This window comes from Triticum aestivum, chromosome 3B, assembly GCF_018294505.1.
Source record: "Triticum aestivum cultivar Chinese Spring chromosome 3B, IWGSC CS RefSeq v2.1, whole genome shotgun sequence".
In the NCBI taxonomy this organism is placed as follows: Eukaryota; Viridiplantae; Streptophyta; class Magnoliopsida; order Poales; family Poaceae; genus Triticum; species Triticum aestivum.
The window spans coordinates 667,916,439-667,939,849 of NC_057801.1; the positions used below are offsets into that span (position 1 = coordinate 667,916,439).

General features: G+C 44.2%; 1 protein-coding gene across 1 annotated transcript; it reads right to left on the bottom strand.

Moving 5' to 3' along the window:
• Positions 1-1,308: 1,308 nt before the first annotated feature.
• LOC123071589 (uncharacterized) lies at positions 1,309-5,472 on the bottom strand. The gene is made up of 5 exons (XM_044495165.1): positions 4,810-5,472; positions 3,601-4,059; positions 3,121-3,498; positions 2,971-3,038; positions 1,309-1,787 (listed from the first exon to the last, which is right to left on the bottom strand). Exons 1-5 carry the CDS (start codon positions 5,269-5,271, stop codon positions 1,574-1,576), a joined length of 1,581 nt encoding a protein of 526 aa, XP_044351100.1. The 5' UTR covers positions 5,272-5,472; the 3' UTR covers positions 1,309-1,573.
• Positions 5,473-23,411: the final 17,939 nt, after the last annotated feature.

A 23,411-nucleotide genomic window follows, 5' to 3' on the forward strand; every position in this document is an offset into this window, starting at 1 on the left:
AAGAGCGCTTCACTGCTAGCTACTCCCTCCGTTCCAAAATAGATGACCTAACTTTGTATTAAAGTTAGTATAAAGTTAAGTCATCCACTCCCCCGTCTTAAAATAAGTGTTTTGACTTTAGTATAAATTTGTATTGGAGCTAGTATAAAATTAAGACACTTATTTTACGACGGAGGGAGTATTTTGGAACGGAGGGAGTAACTACGTGAGTAACTACGTGTGTTCACAAGTGTGTACCGGTAATTCACTCCCACGGCGGCAAGCAAGTAGTAGTACAACTGCCATACGAGCTAGTAGCTCGAAGTGGAACCAGGACGCTTCTGGACCGATCCAGCTCCTCCTCGGCGTTCCATGCGGTCGCCGCTGTGGAATTCTTTCTGCCTCCGGCCGGGCGCGGAGTTTCCGAAGCGCGTACGACCACCGCCCCTGGGAAAACCGGTGACCAACCCGGACCGGCGGATAGGGCACGCCGTTTCGCTGTCCATGCACGGGACGTGGAAATTCCACTACTGATCCATCGCCATTGCTCCGTATAGCAGCCTAGCTACAGAGGAATAATTCCCCCGTGGCAATCGGGAGCGGTATACGGTATTACCTTTGTAGACAGGGTACCTTTCATCAGCGTCCCTTGAGAGGGACGGTCGCCCAGTCCTCCCTGCCACTATGTACATCTGTACAAGCTACTAGATGTAGATGTAGACTTGTGACTGTTCTGGCTTGGATGGATGGTGACGCCTACGTCTGTATCTCAGTGTCTGTACGTAGGTGTGGTACCAAGGCAACAGCCAACCACTAACTGATATACTCCAACCTACGAGTAGTATTATCATAACTTTAATAGTCTAATAGATATGATGAGAAGAAGAATGTGTACTGCTCTCTTCAGCTGCCAAAAAAATTGTAGGACTCTTGTCTCAGCGTATAACAACACTTAAAAAAATGTTAATCTAAAAAAGGCAGTCAAGGAGAAAGTTCTCTGCCGTTTTGCTCTTCTAACATGTGCTTTCTGAAACAGCTGGGTTCTCTCTCTCGAATTTCATAATGAAATTGGGGGCCCTTTGGGGCTCCTTTTCCTCTAAAAAAAGAGGAGTAATCGGGCATTCAGGAGGTAAAGCAGGATGCTGGAGTAGACAACATCATTGGCGACAGCAGCAGCATCAAATAAGAAAGAAAAGGGAACACCATTCAAGCTATACCTCAGAACATATGTTTCTCTTTCTTGTACAGAACAGATGTGTCTTCAAGGCATGACCACCATCAAGTCGGGGGGGGCAACGGGCAAGCAAACAACAAGGCAAACAGTAGATAGAAACAGCATATGGTTCCTTAATTTTCCATAATATACTAATAGGCACCGACGCCAAGCAAGTAGTCAGATCATCATTTACAGGAACACGGAGTCAGACACTATCATACAGCATTGGCTAGCACTACAGATGAAAAGAGTACCTAGGTTTCGAGATCATACAGCATTCAGAAGGTCGTCGCCAGTTAAGGGTGGTACTTCGAGGCTCGGATGTGATGATACCATGTCACGGGCACAAAAAGACAGTTGCATAAGTCATGCTTGCCCCTACTTTGGGAGGAAGGACGACATCGCCCGTCTGAATTCAAGAGATCCTAGAGCAGATTTTGGTAAAGGGCTGCCTCCAGGGAACCACAAATCACCTTTGCCAGGAAGCATAACCTGTGGGCTTATACTCTTGTCACCATCACTTGTCTCAGCAGGAAGAGCTTCATTCTTTTTCTTCACAAATTCGAAGAACTCCGCAACTTGACGAGCATATCTTCATGGGCAACATTGAAACATCAAACGGGTGCAGAGATTTGAAGGAAGTTAAGAGCACATGGGGTGTTCAGGACTTTGGTGATACATTATTAAAATAACATTGCAGGTTGCTATAAACTATCATTATGAGGAAATTCGATAAAATGCCAGTCTTAGTTTGTTCTTTGATTAAATGGCATGCCATGTGTCGCTGACAAGCGGGTCCTGGCGTGGAATTTTATAAAGGCCAAATTAAGACGTGGCATTTTATCTAATCTCCACAAATACATGCTACTGCCAATAGGAGTATATCGGGAATTACTACATAAATAATTCAAGAGACAAAATAACAAATACTGAAAGCATTGAAAATAGTGTATTGATCTACATGTTCCAAAATTGAACTCACTAATGTTGTTGGAATTGTTGCCAACTGAATCCAAATAGGAAAGGTTAAGCTGTGATGTGTAAACTGACCCAAAAGTACAATATTCAGTGATTTGTATGTGCTTTTTTACATGTTCAGTTTACTGTTTCTTTTTTACCTACTATGTGACACTAGTTCTGTACTGTATATCATGCCTGCTACATTGTTACAAGTGAATTATCTGAAGTCTAGGTCTGGTTAGATATGAACGGACAACAAGGATAACAAATTGAATGTGTGATGACTTTTTCTTACAAGTGTCAAAGTGTATAAATACAGACCTAGCAAGGCTGGACTTGGTATCAAAAGCATTTCACAGGAATTAGAAAGTTATATGCAAAGAATCACCTATAAGCCATCCAGATTGTTTACAAGTATATGTGTTGTCCGTTCATATCTAACCAGACCTAGACTTCAGATAATTCACTTGTAACAATGTAGCAGGCATGATATACAGTACAGAACTAGTGTCACATAGTAGGTAAAAAAGAAACAGTAAACTGAACATGTAAAAAAGCACATACAAATCACTGAATATTGTACTTTTGGGTCAGTTTACACATCACAGCTTAACCTTTCCTATTTGGATTCAGTTGGCAACAATTCCAACAACATTAGTGAGTTCAATTTTGGAACATGTAGATCAATACACTATTTTCAATGCTTTCCGCTCAAACAATATCATATTCTTAACTAATGCCTGCTTAACAATAAAAGAATATAAATAGAAAACTGAAACAATGCTCTCAGGAATATAAAGGTTCTGATCACTTACTGTCGTTTAGCTTCAATGTCCTTGTTAAAATCAATGTCATTTTCACAGTCCAGGATCAGAGCAGGAACCTAATTCGGAATAAGCATCAATATGTGACCAAATAACTCCTTACAGATCACACTTGGGCAAATAAAGGTAGGAGAAAGTTACCTTCTGGATACTAGAATGCATATGATCTCCTTCCAGGAAGAACACTCGATCTCGTATTTCTGGATGTAGTGAGCCCTCCATATGAATTGGAAGCTGACTGACTGACAACAAACCAGAACCTTGCCCTTTGGACGGAAGTAGCCAGCTTTCATGTTTCTCATGCAAACCTTGAAGGTAATCAAGACTGACACCACCCTCCTCAGACCTTTTCCGAACCATCATTCTTTTGTGGCAGGTGTCAGGGCTAGCTCTTAGATAAATAAAACCATCAGGGACAAGACCCGGGAGAGATGACACAACTGGGTCGAACCAGGAATCGTAAATGCTGATTTCCATCTCGTTCATCCACTTAGCTTCATGAACAGCACGGACAAAAACCTGAAAATCAACACGAGTTTACTCTCATTAAATAGGAAAAGATGTTTACAGTGGGATAGATCAAAAGTGAAAACTAGTGTTTTCGGCAAAGATATGACCTACCATTCTATCACTGAAAACACTTCTTTCCATCAGCCGGAGAGGCTTTATTCCACTTGAAGACTCCCTCTCTTGCATCACCCTTGTCACAAAGACGTAATTCTGGAAAGTGTAAGCATACCTCTGTGGTTCAGCATAGAAAGCATCAAGTATGTTAAAGTGATCAGGCCCAATATCCTGCCACTTTGCAACAGGTTCAGGTACTATTTCCACAAGGTCACGTAGTTCGATAGTCTCGTTGGCAATTCTTTGAAGGAATGTAGATTTCCCGACACTGATATTCCCTTCAACACAAAAGGTGAGCCTCTTTCTTCTGCAAGGCTTAGATGTGTCAGTGTCTTTCACCTCCTCATCAATGCTCTCTTTAATGAACAAAGTTATACTCTCAGCATGGTTCTTGTGTATGATGCCAACTGAACTTTGCAAGAACTCAACCATCTTCTCATCAGACTTGCCAAAGAACTGCAAAACTCAGGAAGTGTTAGCTCTAGGTGCGTTGAAGTTAAATTGAACCGGCAGAATTTGAAGTGAGGAAATCACCATCATATTCATAAGACAGGATTGTGACAAAGAACTAAAGAGAATAAAATAAAGCAAACCCAGAAAATAACAGACAAAAGTAATTTGTTCTTTTTTCCTTCAAACTTAAGAATTTCATGGTGATAATGCTCCAAAGCCTCCAATGATCACATAGTGGGAATCAAATTAACTTGTTTTATGCAATGCTACAATCAATATGATTTTGAGTTTTTGACAGCATATCTGAAGTTTGTGAGATGCAGGGTAGGCCTAGGCATAAACTTCAGGACTAAATCGTTGCTGCTGTAGATTTTGGAGCCAATGTGCATTTAGCAGTGCTGTCTCGAACTCTCGATTACTAAAACTGAGTGACCACCAGAATTCTAATGCCGAGTTGGTGATCAAGGACGGACTAAATTGCTTGCAATCACAGTACACCAACTGTAGTATGCCAGAATGCAGGTCTAAACATATCAGTTGCTTGAGCTAACAATAAGTGGTTGTATGTGCCGATATTTTCTCAGGCAACATATGTCAACAGAAATCTATTTTCCATGTGACCATGTCAACTCTGGCAATTCAAAGGAACTGGTGAAGAATCCAAGCATACGTGTTGCTTACATACTTTGCAAACTACAATAAAACAAAGACAAACAGTACGAACAATCCAGAACAGCCCACCCACGCACGCACCTTATCCCGATAGAGCTGCTTGAGCGGCGCCACGCCATCGAATCCCTTCTCAACGAGCTTCCTCTGGTTCCGCGGCCCGACCCCAGGAATGGCGAGCAGCTCCCCGCTCCCCGTCGCCGCATCGCCCCGGCCTCTCTGCCTCCTCTCTGGCGAATGACGACCCCCACCTCCTCTGGAGGCCCTACCCTCTTCATCTTCCTCTCCCTCTCCCTCTCCCGCGGCAATATCCCCGCGCCTCGCCGCCTCAGCGGAGCAGCAGAGCCCCCTCCTCGCGACCGCGCCGTCACCACCGCAGCGCAGCCACGGCAGGGGGCGGGGGCGCGCGGTGCTCGGTACCGAGCAAGTGGAGAGGGACGGACCTGCCAGGCGGAGCGCGGGCATGCGGGAGGAGGGCAGCAGCGGCCGGGCCGGGGCCGCGGCCGCGTCGAGGAAGGAGGCGGCTCGGGGGAGAATCCTGTGCATCGCTGGCTGAGGCGACGGGGGCGACGGAGGTCGGTCTCCGGCAGGCCACCGACCGGCGTGGCGGTGGCGGGCGGCCGGAAGGGATTGGGTTGCGGTGCGGTGGGGTTTAGGGTTTTGGCGTTATCATCTCGCGGGGCTGCCGGGATGAGGATGGGGAGGAGGTGGAAGGAGAGAGCTGGCGCGGTGCACACGAATGGTCCACGGGGACTCGAGCCTGTGCTGGGTCCACGGGAATTGAAAATGCGTAACACTTCGTTTGGATGTTCGTATTCAGGCCTGGCATTGGGTATTGGCATTCACCTGGGCCGAATAAGACGGCCGATGTCTCGATGAAATCACTTGTTGAGGAGTACTGGTTGCAAAAATCTCTCGTGTGGATTGACAAGTTTGATTGACTAGGGAGAGAGATGTGACGAAAATGGAGGTTTGAGCAACAATGAAGCTTGGGAAGGGAAGAGGTGTTCTTCTTGGGGAAGAAGACCCCCTTTATATAGTGGGGGAAAAGATACAACTGTTATCCCTTTTCTTAGCGCGCACGGCGTGGTATTACTGCACAAGGCCGCGTACTACCGCTGCACAGTGTGATACTACCGCAGACCAGGTGAGGACCTGTTGTAGAGGGCAACGAGCGGTAGAACCGCTGGAGCGGTACTACCACGCACCCCTACGGTACTACCGTAAGGCAGGGCTCAACTGGCACTGGAAAGGCACGGAAGTAATAAATTACGTTCGTAACTACTTCCGCTGAGGTTAGAGCTGTGCAAAAATCCGGCACAGTACTACCGCGAAGAGGCGGAAATAAAAAATTACATTCGCGTCTACTACCGCATGCGTCAGCGTCAGGACTGGAGGCAGCGAGAGCGGACTCGTTGAATTGATGATCCGCGTCTTCTCTAGGAGTGAAGTTGCTTGTATCGTGCAGGTAAAATCCTTGCTCAATAATTCTCCAAAGATTAGTAAAACTATGATTTAAATGACGTTTAAAGCGATACTGAAAGCACAAGTGCTCCCTGGGTGATTTAGGTAATTTATGTCAACATATGTCTTGTTGGACTAATACTTTTATCTAGTATATTTTAGATGAGTCCAATAGTGAAGTGGTATGGACAAGAGGATGTGGACCCCTTCAAAATGCTAAGGACAAAGGCCTGGCTCAAGCTTCAAAATTCAAGACTCTACATTTTATCTTTAGTGATTCAAGATCACATTGAGTCTATAGGAAAGCCAATGCTATTAAAAGGGGATGAGGTGTTGCTTAATGGCTTGCTTGCTCTCATGATGGTTAATGATATGCTCCAAAGCCCTCAACCACTTTCTCATATTCACATATGTCCCAAACCAAAAGTCAAACTCGGCCCCACCGAATTGATCCATCCGGCGCCACCGAGTTCATTTGACATAGCCACTGCCAGAAACCCTAGTCACTTCGGTCCAACCAATAGGGATCTCGGTCTCACCGAGATGGGATTGCAAACTCTCTGTTTCCCTTCGTAATGTTTCGTTTAACCGAGATGAACCGATCGGTCACACCGAGTTTGCAATGCAAACTCCCTGGTTCCCTTTCGTAATGTTTTGGCCCAACCGAGATGAGCGAATCGGTCCCATCGAGTTTGCCTGACCAACTCTCTGGTTAGCTTATTACCAAAGTCGGCCCCACCGAGTTTGTGTAATCGGTCCAACCGATATTACGTTATGCCCTAACCCTAATGATCTCGGTCCCACCGAGTTGACATGTCGGTCCCACCATAATTCCTAACGGTCACATTATGTACTGAATCGGTCCGACCGAGTTTTATGATTCGGTCCCACCGAGTTTGGTATATTATGTGTAACGGTTAGATTTTGTGTGGATGCTATATGTACCCCTCCACCCTCTCCTCATTCCAGAGGAAAGCCATCAGAACGTGCCTACACTTCCACTACTCATTTTCTGAGAGAGAGCCACCTACTCATGTGTTGAGACCAAGATATTCCAATCCAACCATATGAATCTTGATCTCTAGCCTTTCCCAAGTTTCTTTCCACTCAAATCATCTTTCTACCAAATCCAATCCTATGAGAGAGAGTTGAGTGTTGTAGAGACTATCATTTGAAGCACAAGAGCAAGGAGTTCATCATCAACACACCATCTATTACCTTTTGGAGAGTGGTGTCTCCTAGATTGGTTAGGTGTCACTTGGGAGCCTCCGACAAGATTGTGGAGTTGAACCAAGGAGTTTGTAAGGGCAAGGAGATCGCCTACTTCGTGAAGATATACCCTAGTGAGGCAAGTCCTTCGTGGGCGATGGCCATGGTGGGATAGACAAGGTTGCTTCTTCGGGAAACCTTCATGGGTAGAGTCCTCCGTGGAATCGCGCAGCTGTTACCCTTCGTGGGTTGAAGTCTCCATCAACGTGGATGTACGATAGCACCGCCTATCGTAACCACACCAAAAACATCCGTGTCTCCAATTGTGTTTGCATACTCCAATCTCATCCCTTTACTTTCTTGCAAGTTGCATGCTTTACTTTCCGCTGCTCATACACTCTTTTCATGCCTGCCTGAATTGTAATGTGTTTTGCTTGAAATTGTGCTAATCTATTTCCTCAATTTGAAAAACTTAAAAACTGCCAACTTTGTTCGTCGAGGGTCTAATCACCCCCCTAGACACCTCTTCTCGATCCTTTCAATTGGTATCAGAGCTTTTGTCTCCATTGCTTTGGTTTAATCACTATTGGAGGAAGATGGATAAGTCTACGTTGGAGAGTCTTAGACATAGAGTGCCCATACTTGATGGAGAGTACTTTCATGAGTGGAAAATGAGATGCTTGTGATTTTCAATGAATATTATTTGGAGAAGTACATTACTAGCCCTTGTGCACCTCACGTTGATCCTATGCATCCTACCCTTGATGAGTCCATTGACATGGTTCACAATCTTAGAACTATTAATCTTATCACTAGAGGTTTGCCTAGAAACTTGATTGGTTGCTTGCCTACTCTTGATTGTGCCTACACTATATGGAGATTTCTTGAGGAACGATTTCCAAACTATTCCTTGCAAAACTTAGATGAAATCCTTCATAAGTCTATTGCCTTGAATAAGATGAATTCCAATGATCCTAAGTTTGGTGATTGCCTTTTTGAGCTTACAAATCTTATGTGTGCCAAAGGAGATGTAGGAATCATTAGCGATATTATTTCCGAAGCTATTAGAATTCATAGAGATGAACATTGTCAAAATCATATATCTAATGAATCATTTTCTCTAGGAGATGATCATTTGCAAGATGATGTTGAACATGGATACTATGATGAGGATGATCTTGATGATGCGATGAGACACTTTGGTCTTATGGAAAATCTTCGCGGCTACATGGCTAGAGGAAAGGAATGGGTCCTTGATAGTGGATGTACCGATCACATGACCGGAGACAAGGAAATGTTTCGCGATCTTGCTGGAAACAACGTCCCTCAAAAGTATGTCACTTTTGGTGATAGCTCAAAGGGTAAGGTGGTTGGCCTCGGTAAGGTGGCTATCTCACATGATAGCTCCATACAAAATGTCATGCTCGTTGAATCTCTTGGCTATAATTTACTTTCGGTATCTAGACTTGCTGATTTCGGTTTCAATGTCCTATTTACCAAAGTAGACTGCCAAGTGTTTCATAGAGATAATCATGAAATGGTCTTTACCGGTATACATAGAGGTGATCTATACATTGTTGATTTCACTAAAAAGGCTCAACCTAGAACTTCCTTAGTTGCTAAATCTTCTAAAGGTTGGTTGTGGCATAGAAGGTTAGGTCATGTGGGGATGCGAAACCTTGACAAGCTTATTAAAGGTGATCATATCCTTGGTGTTAAAGATGTCATATTTGATAAGGATAGACTTTGCAGCGCTTGTCAAGTAGGTAAACAGGTTGGAGGAAGCCACCCCGTGAAGAACGTCATGACCACGAGGAGACCGCTAAAGCTACTTCACATGGATCTTTTCGGTCCCAACGCTTACAAAAGTCTCGGTGGAAACTCATTTGGTCTAGTTATAGTTGATGATTTTTCAAGATTTACGTGGGTGTTCTTTCTTGATGATAAATCACAGGTCCAAAAGATCTTCAAAAATGTCGCTAGGAAGGCCCAAAATCAATTTGATGTGAAGATCAAGAAGGTTCACAACGACAACGGAACGAAGCTCAAGAACGCCAATGTGGACACCTTTCTTGACGAAGAAGGTATCTCACATGAGTTCTCGGCTACGTACATGCCTCAACAAAACAGAGTTGTTGAGAGGAAGAACCGGACACTCATCCAAATGGCGAGAACGATGCTTGATGAGTACAAGACGCCAAAGCACTTTTGGGTGGAAGCGGTTGAGACAGCTTGTCATGCAACAAATCGCTTGTATCTCCACAAGCTACTCGGCAAGACGGCGTACGAGCTTCTCACCAGTAACAAACCCCAAGTTGGATACTTTCGAGTATTCGGCTCAAAGTTCTACATTCTTGATAAGTATCGTCACTCTCAATTTGCTCCTAAATCTCATGAGGGTTTCCTACTTGGTTATGGCTCAAACTCTCACACTTACCGTGTCTACAATAGTTTCACTGAAAGGTTGAAGATATAGTAGATGTGAAGTTTGATGAATCTAACGGCTTGCAAATAGAGCAATTGCCAATTGATGTGGGAGACAAAGACCCTTCAGAAGCAATCCAAGACTTGTCTATTGGGAAGGTCCGTCCAACGGAGGTGAAGGAGACTACCTTGTCTGTCCAAGTGGAAGCTTCTACCTCACGCCAAGGTGAATCAAGAGTCAATATGGAAGCATCCACAAGTGGGACACACCAAGATGAAGAAAACGAGGAAGTACACCAAGATGAACCTCATCAACCTCCTTCTCCACCACGACAAGACAATGACAACGTCAACAATGAAGAAGGCCAAGAAGAGGAACGAGATGATGAAGATTATGTTCCACCCCGATCAAAGCAAAAGCTCTCACGAGTTCGAGCAAGAGTCGCCAGAGACCATCCCGTCGAGCACATCTACAACGATATCCAAACCGGGAGAATCACCCGCTCTAAAACTAGTTTGGCTAATTTTTGTGAACATTATTCATTCATCTCTAGCATTGAACCCATGAATGTTGAAGAAGCATTGGAAGATCCGGATTGGATAAATGCCATGCATGAAGAGCTACACAACTTTGAGAGAAACCAAGTGTGGACGATGGTCAAGAAGCTCGACAACAACCACAACATCATCGGTACTAAATGGGTGTTTCGCAACAAGCAAGATGAAGATGGACAAGTTATTTGCAACAAAGCATGTCTCGTCGCCCAAGGCTACACTCAAGTCAAACGTATGGACTATGGTGAGACATATGCCCCCGTTGCTAGACTTGAGTCCATTCGCATATTACTTGCATGTGCTAATCACCATGACATCACTTTGTACCAAATGGACATTAAAAGTGCTTTTCTGAATGGTGAAATTGAGGAGAAAGTTTATGTTAAACAACCTCCTGGCTTTGTTAATCCTAAGAAACCCAATCATGTTTACAAACTTCACAAAACCCTTTATGGTCTTAAACAAGCTCCCAGAGCGTGGTATACATGCTTGACCAAGTTCCTTATTGAAAAAGGGTTTGAGATTGGAAAAATTGATTCTACTATTTTCACTAAAAGGGTTAATGGAGAATTATTTGTATGTCAAATTTATGTTGATGACATTATATTTGGATTAACTAACCCTCATTTTAGTGAGAAGTTCGGGAAGCTCATGTCGGAGAAGCTTGAGATGTCTATGATGAGTGAACTCAAGTTCTTTCTGGGTTTGCAAATGAAGCAAACTAAGGAAGGAACCTCTGTTTCTCAAACAAAGTATACCAATGACTTATTGAAGAAGTTCAATATGCAAGAATGCAAAGGTATGAGTACACCCATGCCTACTAGTGGACATCTTGACTTGACTAAAGATGGTGAACCCGTTGATCAAAAAGTTTATTGCTCTATGATTGGTTCATTATTATATCTATGTGCCTCTCGTCCCGATATCATGCTAAGTGTGTGCATGTGTGCACGTTATCAAGCAGCTCCCAAAGAATGTCATCTTAAGGCTGTGAAAAGGATAGTTAGATACTTAATACATACACCAAATTTTGGCATTTGGTATCCAAAGAGGGTCTGTTTTAATCTTGTTGGCTACTCCAACTCGGACTATGGCACTGACAAGGTTGATAGAAAGTCCACTTTGGGTACTTGTCAATTTCTTGGTAGATCTCTTGTGTCTTGGTCCTTCAAGAAACAAAACTCGGTATCCTTATCCACCACCGAAGCAGAATACATTCCCGCTGGATCATGTTGTGCTCAATTACTTTGGATGACCCAAACTCTTAAAGATTATGGGATATATGTGAAACATGTTCCATTGCTTTGTGACAATGAAAGTGCTATTAAGATTGCCCATAATCCCGTGCAACATTCTCGAACTAAGCATATTGAAGTTCATCATCATTTCATTTGAGATCATGTTGCTAAGGGAGATATCAACCTTAAGCACGTTCGTACTAATAAGCAATTGGCTGATATATTCACTAAACCACTTGATGAGAAAGTATTTTGCAGATTGAGGGGTGAATTGAACATCATTGATGCCTCAAACTTGGAGTAGGAACTCCATTTGGATACATGCAAGGCATGAGCCTATGACTAATCCTTGATGTCTCTCTTATGATGATAATCATATATCTTGGAAATATTTGCACCCTTGCATGTTATCTAACCCTTTTAGGTACTTGGTGGAATCTAAATCTATGAGATTGCAACTCACTCACATCTTGAGCAATCTCAACATCACCAAGTCTCTACAATCCGGTGGTTGAAGACAAGGAAGCATGAAACTCTTCAAACATATCCTTCTAACAATTTCTATATATCAAAATTCATGATTGTCATTTTGGATGCACAAGTGCTATTCCTTGCAAGACTAACTCATGTAGGTAGATGAACTTCAAATTCCAAGTGGAGCTCCCAACTCTTGATGAGCTACATCAACCTTGAGCATCCCACACAAGTTCAACTACATGATCAAGATCATCATCACCACCCAAGGTATGTTATTCCATCTTAGAGAAGCTTTACCCCAAGACATGGGTCAAAGCAACTTAACAAGATGTGAATACATCAATATGCTTAAACGAAAAATGGCAACCCCATTTTGAGCTTAAACGATGAGTATGACCCATGATCAAGTGTCTTCAATTGACTCCTAAGTCAATATACTCTAACATAGGTGACTTTGTCGCCGACCTTGTCTAGATGAAGTTCCCTAGTGTTTCTACGTGGTCTTGCATTTGTGTCATGCATATTCGTTTCCCCTTTGAAAAAAAAACTTCATCTAGATTTCTTTTCTTTTATTTTTCGAATTTCCCTGCATCCAATTCATTGCAAATCATTTAGTTAAATTCCCTGCAAATCTTTGTGAGATTTTATTTGCCCAGTGAGCTGTGATGACTAGTGTTTTCTCTGTGGTGAACTCAGACACACCGGTTTGTCTCTTTCGGTTAAACCGAGAACCTTTCGGTGCCACCGAAGAAAACAACTCGATGTAGCCGATTTCAATGCTGAGAAAACAACTTGTTATTTGCTTCCTGCACATTTTGTTCCAGCTCCATTCGTTGATTCTTATCCTCTACAAGCACCATATTTTTCCCTGCTACTTTGTTATGTGACTCAAGGACCAAACCTTTTGACTCACATTCTAGGAGATCCTTCTTGGAAATTGATGTGAAAGGGGGAGAGAGCTCACATAAAAGCTTCATCACATCAAAAGGGGGAAAGATAAATGAATAATCACATCAAAGAGAGACCCCAGATGCTTGGTATTCAAAGAGGACAGAAGTCACATGTCTTTTAGAGGGGAAAGACATGTTCATGTTATTTCTGTGTTTGCTTTGATCCGATTTTCCGTTCCTTATCTTCTCCCAATATCCCATGTAAGATTCAGGGGGAGTAAGACATAAGTGCTCCCTAGGTGATTTTGGTAATTTATGTCAACATATCTCTTGTTGGACTAATACTTTTATCTAGTATATTTCAGATGAGTCCAACAGTGGAGTGGCATGGACAAGAGGATGTGGAGCCCTTCAAAATGCTAAGGACAAAGGATTGGCTCAAGCTTCAAAGTTCAAGACTCTACATTTTATCTTCAGTGATCCAAGATCACATTGAGTCTATAGGAAAGCCAATACTATTAAAAGGGGATGAGGTGTTGCTTAATGGCTTGCTTGCTCTCATGATGCTTAATGATATGCTCCAAAGCCCTCAACCACTTTCTCATATTCACATATGTCCCAAACCAAAAGTTAAACTCGGCCCCACCGATTTGATCCATCCTGCACCACCGAGTTCATTTGACATAGCCACTGCCAGAAACCCTAGTCACTTCGGTTCAACCGACAGGGATCTCGGTCTCACCGAGATGGGATTGCAAACTCTCTGTTTCCCTTTGTAATGTTTCGGTTTAACCGAGATGAACTGCTCGGTCACACCGAGTTTGCAATGCAAACTCCCTGGTTCCCTTTCGTAACGTTTTGGTCCAACCGAGATGAGCGAATCGGTCCCATCGAGTTTGCCTCACCAACTCTCTGGTTAGCTTATTACCAACGTCGGTCCCACCAAGTTTGTGTAATCGGTCCAACCGAGATTACATTATGCCCTAAACCCTAATGATGTCGGTCCCACCGAGTTGACATGTCAGTCCCACCAAAATTCCTAGCGATCACATTATGTACTGAATCGGTTCGACCGAGTTTTATGATTCGGTCCCACCGAGTTTGGTATATTGTGTGTAACGGTTAGATTTTGTGTGGAGGCTATATATACCCCTCCACCCTCTCCTCATTCCAGAGGAAAGCCATCAGAACATGCCTACACTTCCACTACTCATTTTCTGAGAGAGAGCCACCTACTCATGTGTTGAGACCAAGATATTCCAATCCAACCATATGAATCTTGATCTCTAGCATTCCCCAAGTTGCTTTCCACTAAAATCATCTTTCTACCAAATCCAATCCTATGAGAGAGAGAGTTGAGTGTTGGGGAGACTATTATTTGAAGCACAAGAGCAAGGAGTTCATCATCAACACGCCATCTATTACCTTTTGGAGAGTGGTGTCTCCTAGATTGGTTAGGTGTCACTTGGGAGCCTCCGACAAGATTGTGGAATTGAACCAAGGAGTTTGTAAGGGCAAGGAGGTCGCCTACTTCGTGAAGATCTACCCTAGTGAGGCAAGTCCTTCGTGGGCGATGGCCATGGTGGGATATACAAGGTTTCTTCTTCATAGACCTTTCGTGGGTGGAGCCCTCCATGGACTCGCGCAGCCGTTACCCTTTGTGGGTTGAAGTCTCCATCAACGTGGATGTACGATAGCACCACCTATTGGAACCACGCCAAAAACATCCGTGTCTCCAATTGCGTTTGCATACTCCAATCCCATCCCTTTCCTTTCTTGCAAGTTGCATGCTTTACTTTCTGCTGCTTATATACTCTTTGAATGCTTTCTTGAATTGTAATGTGTTTGCTTGAAATTGTGCTAATCTATTACGTCAATTTGAAAAACTTAAAAAATGCCAACTTTGTTCGTTGAGGGTCTAATCACCCCCCTCTAGACACCTCTTCTCGATCCTTTCAAATACACTCATGCAGCAAAATCCTCATTTTTCACAAGCTTAGGAGGAGGACCAACATGATTCATATGTGTGGAGGGAACCGGTCCTCCATAGGTAAGGGGAGGTTCAACATGGGCAAATATGCCACTCCCACTCCTACCACTAGGCAAAGGAACTTGCTCACTACTAGCACCTTCCTTTTTGGAGTTAGCATCCGCCACCTTGTTAGCGGGATCTACCACTTCCAGCGGTTCGGTGGATAATTTAAGGTCATCAAGAAACTCCTTAAACATGCCTTTAACCTCGGTCGTCATGGAGGTTTTCAATGTGTCCAAAGCCGCATTGAACTCCTCACAAGGGACCGAGAATCCCCCATCAGCCATAGACGAGGACAGATTCACAATGGGGTGCTCCCCCTCGTCTCCAGTGGCAACCATACTCTTCGGGCAGTAAAGTCCTTAATAAAGAGATGAGGCTCTGATACCAATTGAAAGGATCGATATGGTTGACTAGAGGGGGGGGGTTGAATAGGCAACTAACAATTTTTGCTTTTCTTGTCCAAATTAAACTTAGCATCAAAGTAGGTTGTCTAGATGTGCAACTAGGTGAGCAACCTATATGATGCAACAGCAACAAGCACACAAGCAAGCAAGGGATACACCACAATGAAATCTTGCACACATAAAGGTAATAGATAACCAAGAGTGGAGCCAGTGGAGAAGAGGATGTGTTACCAAAATTCCTTCCCTTTGAGAGGAAGTACGTCTCCGTTGGAGCGGTGTGGAGGCATAATGCTCCCCAAGAAGCCACTAGGGCCACTGTATTCTCCTCACGCCCTCACACAATGTGAGATGCCGTGATTCCACTATTGGTGCCCTTGAAGGCGGCGACCGAACCTTTACAAACAAGGTTGGGGCTATCTCCACAACTTAATTGGAGGCTCCCAACGACACCACGAAGCCTCACCACAATGGAATATGGGCCTGAGGTGACCTGAACCGTCTAGGGTGCTCAAACACCCAAGAGTAACAAGATCTTCAAGGGATTAGTGGGGGGAATCAAACTTCTCTTGGTGGAAGTACGTGTAGATCGGGGCCTTCTCAACCAATCCCTAGAAAATTAACAAGTTTGATTGGCTAGGGAGAGAGATCGGGCAAAATGGAGGTTTGAGTAACAATGGAGCTTGGGGGGGGGGAGGAAGAGGTGTTCTTCTTGGAAAAGAAGACCCCCTTTATATAGTGGGGGAAAAGATCCAACCGTTATCCCCTTTCTCAGCCTGCACGGCGCGATACTAGTGCACCGGGTGAGGACCTGTTGCATAGAGCAACGAGTGGTAGAACCGCCTGAGTGGTACTACTGCGCACCCCTATGGTACTACCATAAGGCAGGGCTCAACTGACGCTGGAAATGCACGGAAGTACTAAATTGCGTTCGTAACTACTTCTGCTAAGGTTGGAGCTGTGCAAAAATCTGGCACGGTACTACTGCTCACAGGGAGCGGTACAACCGCAAAGGGGCGGAAGTAAAAAATTACATCCACGCCTACTACCGCTTGCTTCAGTGTCAGGACTGGAGGCAGCGGTACTACCGCTCACCAGGAGCGGTACTACCACTAGACACCGCGGTACTACCGCTCTCTTGAACAGTACTACCGCATGCCCCTGCGGTACTACTGCTCCCTTTAATAGTACTACTGCACGCCACAGAGGCTTTAGCATTTGACGACCTTCAAATCGCAGAGACATGGATAAACGAACGGTGCTTCATCGATGTGAAGGAAAGGTGGTGCAAAGGAATAGATGTGTACGTGTTGATTCCACCCTAACCTTTCTGAAGCAGACCCCCTCTTAATAGTACAGCTTACCTACGACTCAAATCCACCAAAAATAAACGTAGAGAACAGCCGTCTTCAATAGGCTCCGAGGGGCACCGAATTGTCTTGTGCCTAGACATGAGATATCTGAAATGCTCAATGCACACGATTAGTCCGCAATGTCATCAATCACCAAAACCACTTAGGGAGAAATATGCCCTAACAATCTCCACCTTTTTGGTGGATTGATGACAATACGAGATTTGCACATAGAGATATATAAAGAGCATAAACAAACCCAAAATCTATAAAATATAGACATGCTCCCCCTAGATGTGTGCATTCTATAGATATGCTTTGGACTGCAAAACACACATACTAGGATCAACACCCCCCCTATATTTTATAGACAAGGCAATCCTTGCAACTAGATGAGTGACACTAAGCATGTAAGCAAGTATAGCAAGTGAGCATGATAATGAGGGCACAAGACAACATAAACTCACAAGATACTAATCATACTTAACAATAAAAGGATAAGAGTGAAGGCGTATGTCTCACACCATATGATAGGATAAGTCTCCGGTCTCACACGCAAATAACACAAACCATATCAACGACGAAGGTTCAATGAAAGCAAGGAGACAAAACAAAGTACTCACAAATCCTACACTCTCTCCCCCTTTGGCATCAAGACAACAAAAGGGCAGAGAGGACACCTAAGACACAAGTGGTAGCTCCTACTGAAGTGATCACCCAACAATCTCTTCATCGGAAGTAGCAGGAATGGTCTCCCTATCTGACTCGACCCACTGATAGCCCTTCTTCTTCATCCAAGTAGCCTCAGGAGTGATGGTGTTCTCAGACCCACTCGAGACGTGCTTGCGAAGCTTCCTCAAAATCCGCTTGTCGCACTGGCGACTCTCCTTCTGAGCAATGTGAGTCTGATACTGTCCCTTGGCATGCATGCAGAATAGAGTCTTCACCCTGTCCTTAAGCTTTGTAGCCCAAGATGGCTCATCAAAGGGAGGCTCATACTCAGAGCCCTCCTCCTCCTCCTCCTCCTCCTCCTCCTCCTCCTCCTCCTCCTCCTTTGTAATCTCATATTCATCAATATCCATGCAGGCAGCCTCTGCTTTAGCCCGAGTAGTGGTGTTAGCCCACTTGTTCTTCCATTGCAGCCTAATGGGCTCATGTCGAAACTAGTTGGGAGCATGAAACTCCTCACCCGGAAAGAGCTTATCCCAAGTCTTATGAATCAAGAGGTGCAAATAGGATCCATAAATGGGAACCTTGCGATGGAACACAACAGACTGATGCTCACACCACATGATGTGAGAGACATCAAGTGGTCCAGGTTGTTGAAAACGCGCTTCCTCACAAATAAGCATCATGCCCACAAGATTGGAATGCACCTTATCCTTGTCGCCCATGCGAGGAAAAAGAGAGTTGCGAAAGATCCAGTGCATGATGTTGAGAAACGGTTCAACACACGAGACTTCTTGCCATTGGGTAAAGTCTTCTCCACCAGGTATGGTTGAAGCTTGTTCTTGGAAGCAGACTCTGGGTTGGCATGCGGGCGGGTGCCAACGGGCACATCTAGCCCCTCATCACGAACATGCAACATATCCATGAACTCCTTCCACTCAACAGTCATCTTCTTTCCATTTGTCATCCAAGTCATGCTCCGTTCTCATCCGAGTGGAAATGGACAGAAGCAAAAAACCGAGCCAGAATCACCGGGTCATAGTCAAGGTGGAACATGATGGTATCCTCAATACCAAACTGCTCTACCAAATCCAGAGGCTCACCAAAATATGTCCGGTTCTTCCTCAGATGCTCCATGTCAATCCACTGAATGGGAACGTATATGTTCTGCTTGGCCTTGATCACATCTAGGTAGATGAGATTTTGTTGCTTGGTCCAGAACAAGTCATTGCCCCTTAGTTGTTCCCGAGGCTTGATGTAGGGGTTGAACTTCCTTCGAATATGAAAGTCTACAAGAGGCATGTCATCCAAGCTGACAACTGGCTCCTTGATCTTGGTGGCTGTTGTCTTGAAGTGGTGAGTTGGGGCATTGGACCCCTCAGAAGCTACTTGGTTGCGAAGACGCTTTGAGCTTGTATCACGACTTGGATTCGAGCACCTAGCAATGGAACCGGACCCACCACCTATGACACACAACGCAAACACACGAGAAGAGCGAGAAGAATTATTGCAAAGACCAAGGCCAATAGATGCCACTTCTTGAGCTTGCGTTGGTTTTTCCCTTGAAGAGGAAAGGGTGATGCAGCAAAGTAGAGTTAAGTATTTCCCTCAGTTTGAGAACCAAGGTATCAATCTAGTAGGAGATAACGCACAAATCACCGAATACCTGCACAAGCTATCAAACAAACTTGCACCCAACGCGATAAAGGGGTTGTCAATCCCTTCACTATTACTTGCAAAAGTGATATCTGATAGAGATAGATAAACAATAAAATAAATATTTTTGGTATTTTGGTTTATAGATCAGAAAGTAAAAGATTGCAAGAATAGTAGATCAGAAACTAAAATTGTAGATCGGAAACTTATATGATAGAAAATAGACCCCGGGGCCATAGGTTTCACTAGAGGCTTCTCTCAAGATAGAAAATAATATGCTGGGTGAACAAATTACTGTCGAGCAATTGATAGAAAAGCGCAAAGTTATGACAATATCTAAGGCAAGGATCATGAATATAGGCATCACGTCCGTGTCAAGTAGACCGAAACGATTCTGCATCTACTACTGTTACTCCACACATCAACCGCTATCCAACATTGTAAGGGCATATTTATCCCTAAGTGTTTTGGTGATTGATGACAATGCTTTTGCGGACTAATCATGTGCCTTGAGTTTCTCAGACATTTCATCGCTAGGCACAAGATGGTTCGGTGCCCCTCGAAGACTATTGAAGACGGCGTTTTTCTACGTTTCTTTTTGGTGGATTTGAGTCGTAGGAGAGCGGTACTATTAAGAGGGGGTCCGCGTCAGAAAGGCTCGGGTGGAATCATCACGTACATGTTTCCTTCCTTGTCTCCACCTTTCCCTTGCACTTTGGAGCATCCCCCATTTATCCTCTATGCGATTGTCCTGCCTGCTGTTGCTGAGCTTGCGGTAGTACTGCTCCCTGGAGCGGTAGTACCGCAGGCACCTGCGGTAGTACCGTGCCACTGCACGGTAGTACCGCGGGAGCCCACGGTAGTACCGCTCCTCTGGAGTCATAGTACCATGGCTCCCTGGCTAAGTACCGCTGCTTCGCGGTAGTAGGGGCAGATGTAATTTTTTACATCCGCGCCTGCACGGTAGTACCGCACGTCGTGCGTGGTAGTACCGCGGGAGCCCACGGTAGTACCGCTCCTCTGGAGCCGTAGTACGGTGGCTCCCAGGCCAAGTGCCGCTGCTTCACGGTAGTAGGGGTGGATGTAATTTTTTACATCCACGCCTCCACGGTAGTACCGCACTTCGAGCGCGGTAGTACCGTGACGGGTGTTTGCATCGTTTGTTTTCCAGTGGAAGTAGGCACGGATGTATTTTTATTCATCCGTGCCCTTCCCTGGCTAGGACTTTCCTTCCTCGCGGTAGTAGCGCTAGAGGGAGCGGTAGTACCGCGCTCGCGGTAGTACTGCTCTCAGTCAGGCATGTTCTAGTCTCTGCAGCTGCCGCGGTAGTACCGTGGTCCCTCACGGTAGTACCGCGTGGCCTTGCGGTAGTACCGTGGTCCCTCACGGTAGTACCGCGTGGCCTTGCGGTAGTACCGCGTTTCTAGAGCGGTAGTACCGCATGTCGCGGGCTGGATTAGTGGATAACGGTTGGATTTTGTCCACAGCTATAAAAGGGGTGTCTCCTACCTCTAGTTGACCACCTCTTCCATCCCTAAGCTCCATTGTTGCTCCAAGCTCCATTTTCGCCCGATCTCTCTCCCTAGCCAACCAAACTTGTTGATTTGCTCGGGATTGGTTGAGGAGGCCCCGATCTACACTTCCACCAAGAGAAATTTGATTCCCCCCACTAATCCTTAGGGGATCTTGTTACTCTTGGGTGTTTGAGCACATAGACGGTTGAGGTCACCTCGAAGCCATAGTCCATTATGGTGAAGCTTCGTGGTGTCGTTGGGAGCCTCCAATTAAGTTGTGGAGATTGCCCCAACCTTGTTTGTAAAGGTTCGGTCGCCGCCTTCAAGGGCACCAATAGGGGAATCACGGCATCTCGCATTGTGTGAGGGCGTGAGGAGATTACGGTGGCCCTAGTGGCTTCTTGGGGAGCATTGTGCCTCCACACCGCTCTAACGGAGACGTACTTCCCCTCAAAAGGAAGGAACTTCGGTAACACATCCTCGTGTCCACCGGCTCCTCTCTTGGTTATCTCGTGCCTTTACTTGTGCAAGCTTATTTGTGGTGTATCCCTTGCTTGCTTTTGTTCTAGTTGTTATTGCATCATATAGGTTGCTCACGTAGTTGCATATCTAGACAACCTACTTTGATGCTAACTTTAAATTGGTAAAGAAAAGTCTAAAAAGTGTTAGTTGCCTATTCACCCCCTCTAGTCAACTATATCGATCCTTTCAAACATGCATCTAGAGTATTAAGTTCATAAAGAACGGAGTAATGCATTAAGTAAGATGACATGATGTAGAGGAATTAACTCAAGCAATATGATGAAAACCCCATCTTTTTATCCTCGATGGCAACAATACAATACGTGCCTTGCTGCCCCTACTGTCACTAGGAAAGGACACCGCAAGATTGAACCCAAACCTAAGCACTTCTCCCATTGCAAGAAAAACCAATCTAGTTGGCCAAACCTAACCGATAGTTCGAAGAGAATTACAAAGATATAAAATCATGCATATAAGAATTCAGAGATGATTCAAATAGTATTCATAGATAAGCTGATCATAAATCCAAAATTCATAGATCTCGGCAAACACACCACAAAAAAAGTATTACATCGAATATATCTCCAAGAACATCGACGAGAACATGGTATTGAGAATCAAAGAGACAGAAGAAGCCATCTAGATACTAGCTATGGACCCATAGGTCTGTGGTAAACTACTCATGCTTGATCGGAGGGGCAATGGTGTTGATGTAGAAGCCATACATGATCGAATCCCCCTCCGGCAAGACATCGGAGAAGGTCCCTAGATGGGATCTCACGGATACAGAAGGTTGCGATGGTGGAAAAGTGTTTTCGTGGATGCGTCTGTTGGTTTGGGGATATATGGGAATATATAGGCGAAAGAATTAGGTCAGGAGGTGCACGAGGGGCCCACAAGGGTGGGGGGCGTGCCCTCCATGCTTGTGGCCACCTCGTGGCTCCTCCAACTTCATCTCCAAGTCTCCTAGTTGTCTTCTGGCGCAAGAAAAATCATCGCAAAGGTTTTATTCCGTTTGGACTCCGTTTGGTATTCCTTTTCTGTGAAACACAAAAACTGGGAAAAACAGGAACTGGCACTGGGCTCTAGATTAATAGGTTAGTCCCAAAATAATATAAAATAGCATAATAATGCATATAAAACATCCAAAACAGATAATATAATAGCATGGAACAATAAAAAATTATAGATACGTTGGAGACGTATCAAGTATCCCCAAGCTTAATTCCTGCTCGTCCTCGAGTAGGTAAAAGATAAAAACAAAAAATTTGATGTGGAATGTTACCTAACATATTTATCCATGTAATTTTCTTTATTGTGGCATGAATGTTCAGATCCGTAAGATTCAAAACAAAAGTTTAATATTAACATAAAAACAATAATACTTCAAGCATACTAATAAAGCAATTATGTCTTCTCAAAATAACATGGCCAAAGAAAGCTATCCCTACAAAATCATATGGTATGGATATGCTCCATCTTCATCACATAAAGTATTTAAATCATTCACAACCCCGACAACAAGCCAAGCAATTGTTTCATACTTTTGATGTTCTCAAACTTTTTCAACTTTCACGCAATACATGAGTGTGAGCCATGGATATAGCACTATAGGTGGAATAGAATATGATGGTTGTGGAGAAGACAAAAAGAGGGAGATAGTCTCACATCAACTAGGCGCATCAACGGGCTTTGGAGATGCCCATCAATAGATATCAATATGAGTGAGTAGGGATTGCCATGCAACAAATGCACTAGAGCTATAAGTTTATGAAAGCTAAAAAAGAAACTAAGTGGGTGTGCTTCCAACTCGCTTGCTCACAAAGACCTAGGGCAATTTGAGGAAGCCCATCATTGGAATATACAAGCTAAGTTCTATAATGCAATTCCCACTTTTATATGAAAGTAATATCATAGGAGACTCTCTATCATGAAGATCGGGGTGCTACTTTGAAGCACAAGTGTGGAAAAAGGATAGTAACATTGCCACTTCTCTTTTTCTCTCTTTTATATTTTTTATTTGGGCCTTTTTCATTTTTTTGGCCTCTTTTTTTCGTCCGGAGTCTCATCCCGACTTGTGGGGGAATCACTCCATCATCCTTTCCTCACTGAGACAATGCTCTAAGAAAGAAGATCATCACACTTTTATTTACTTACAACTCAAGAATTACAACTCAATACTTAGAACAAAATATGACTCTATGTGAATGCCTCCGGCGGTGTACCGGGATGTACAATGATTCAAGAGTGACATGTATGAAAAATTATGAATGGTGGCTT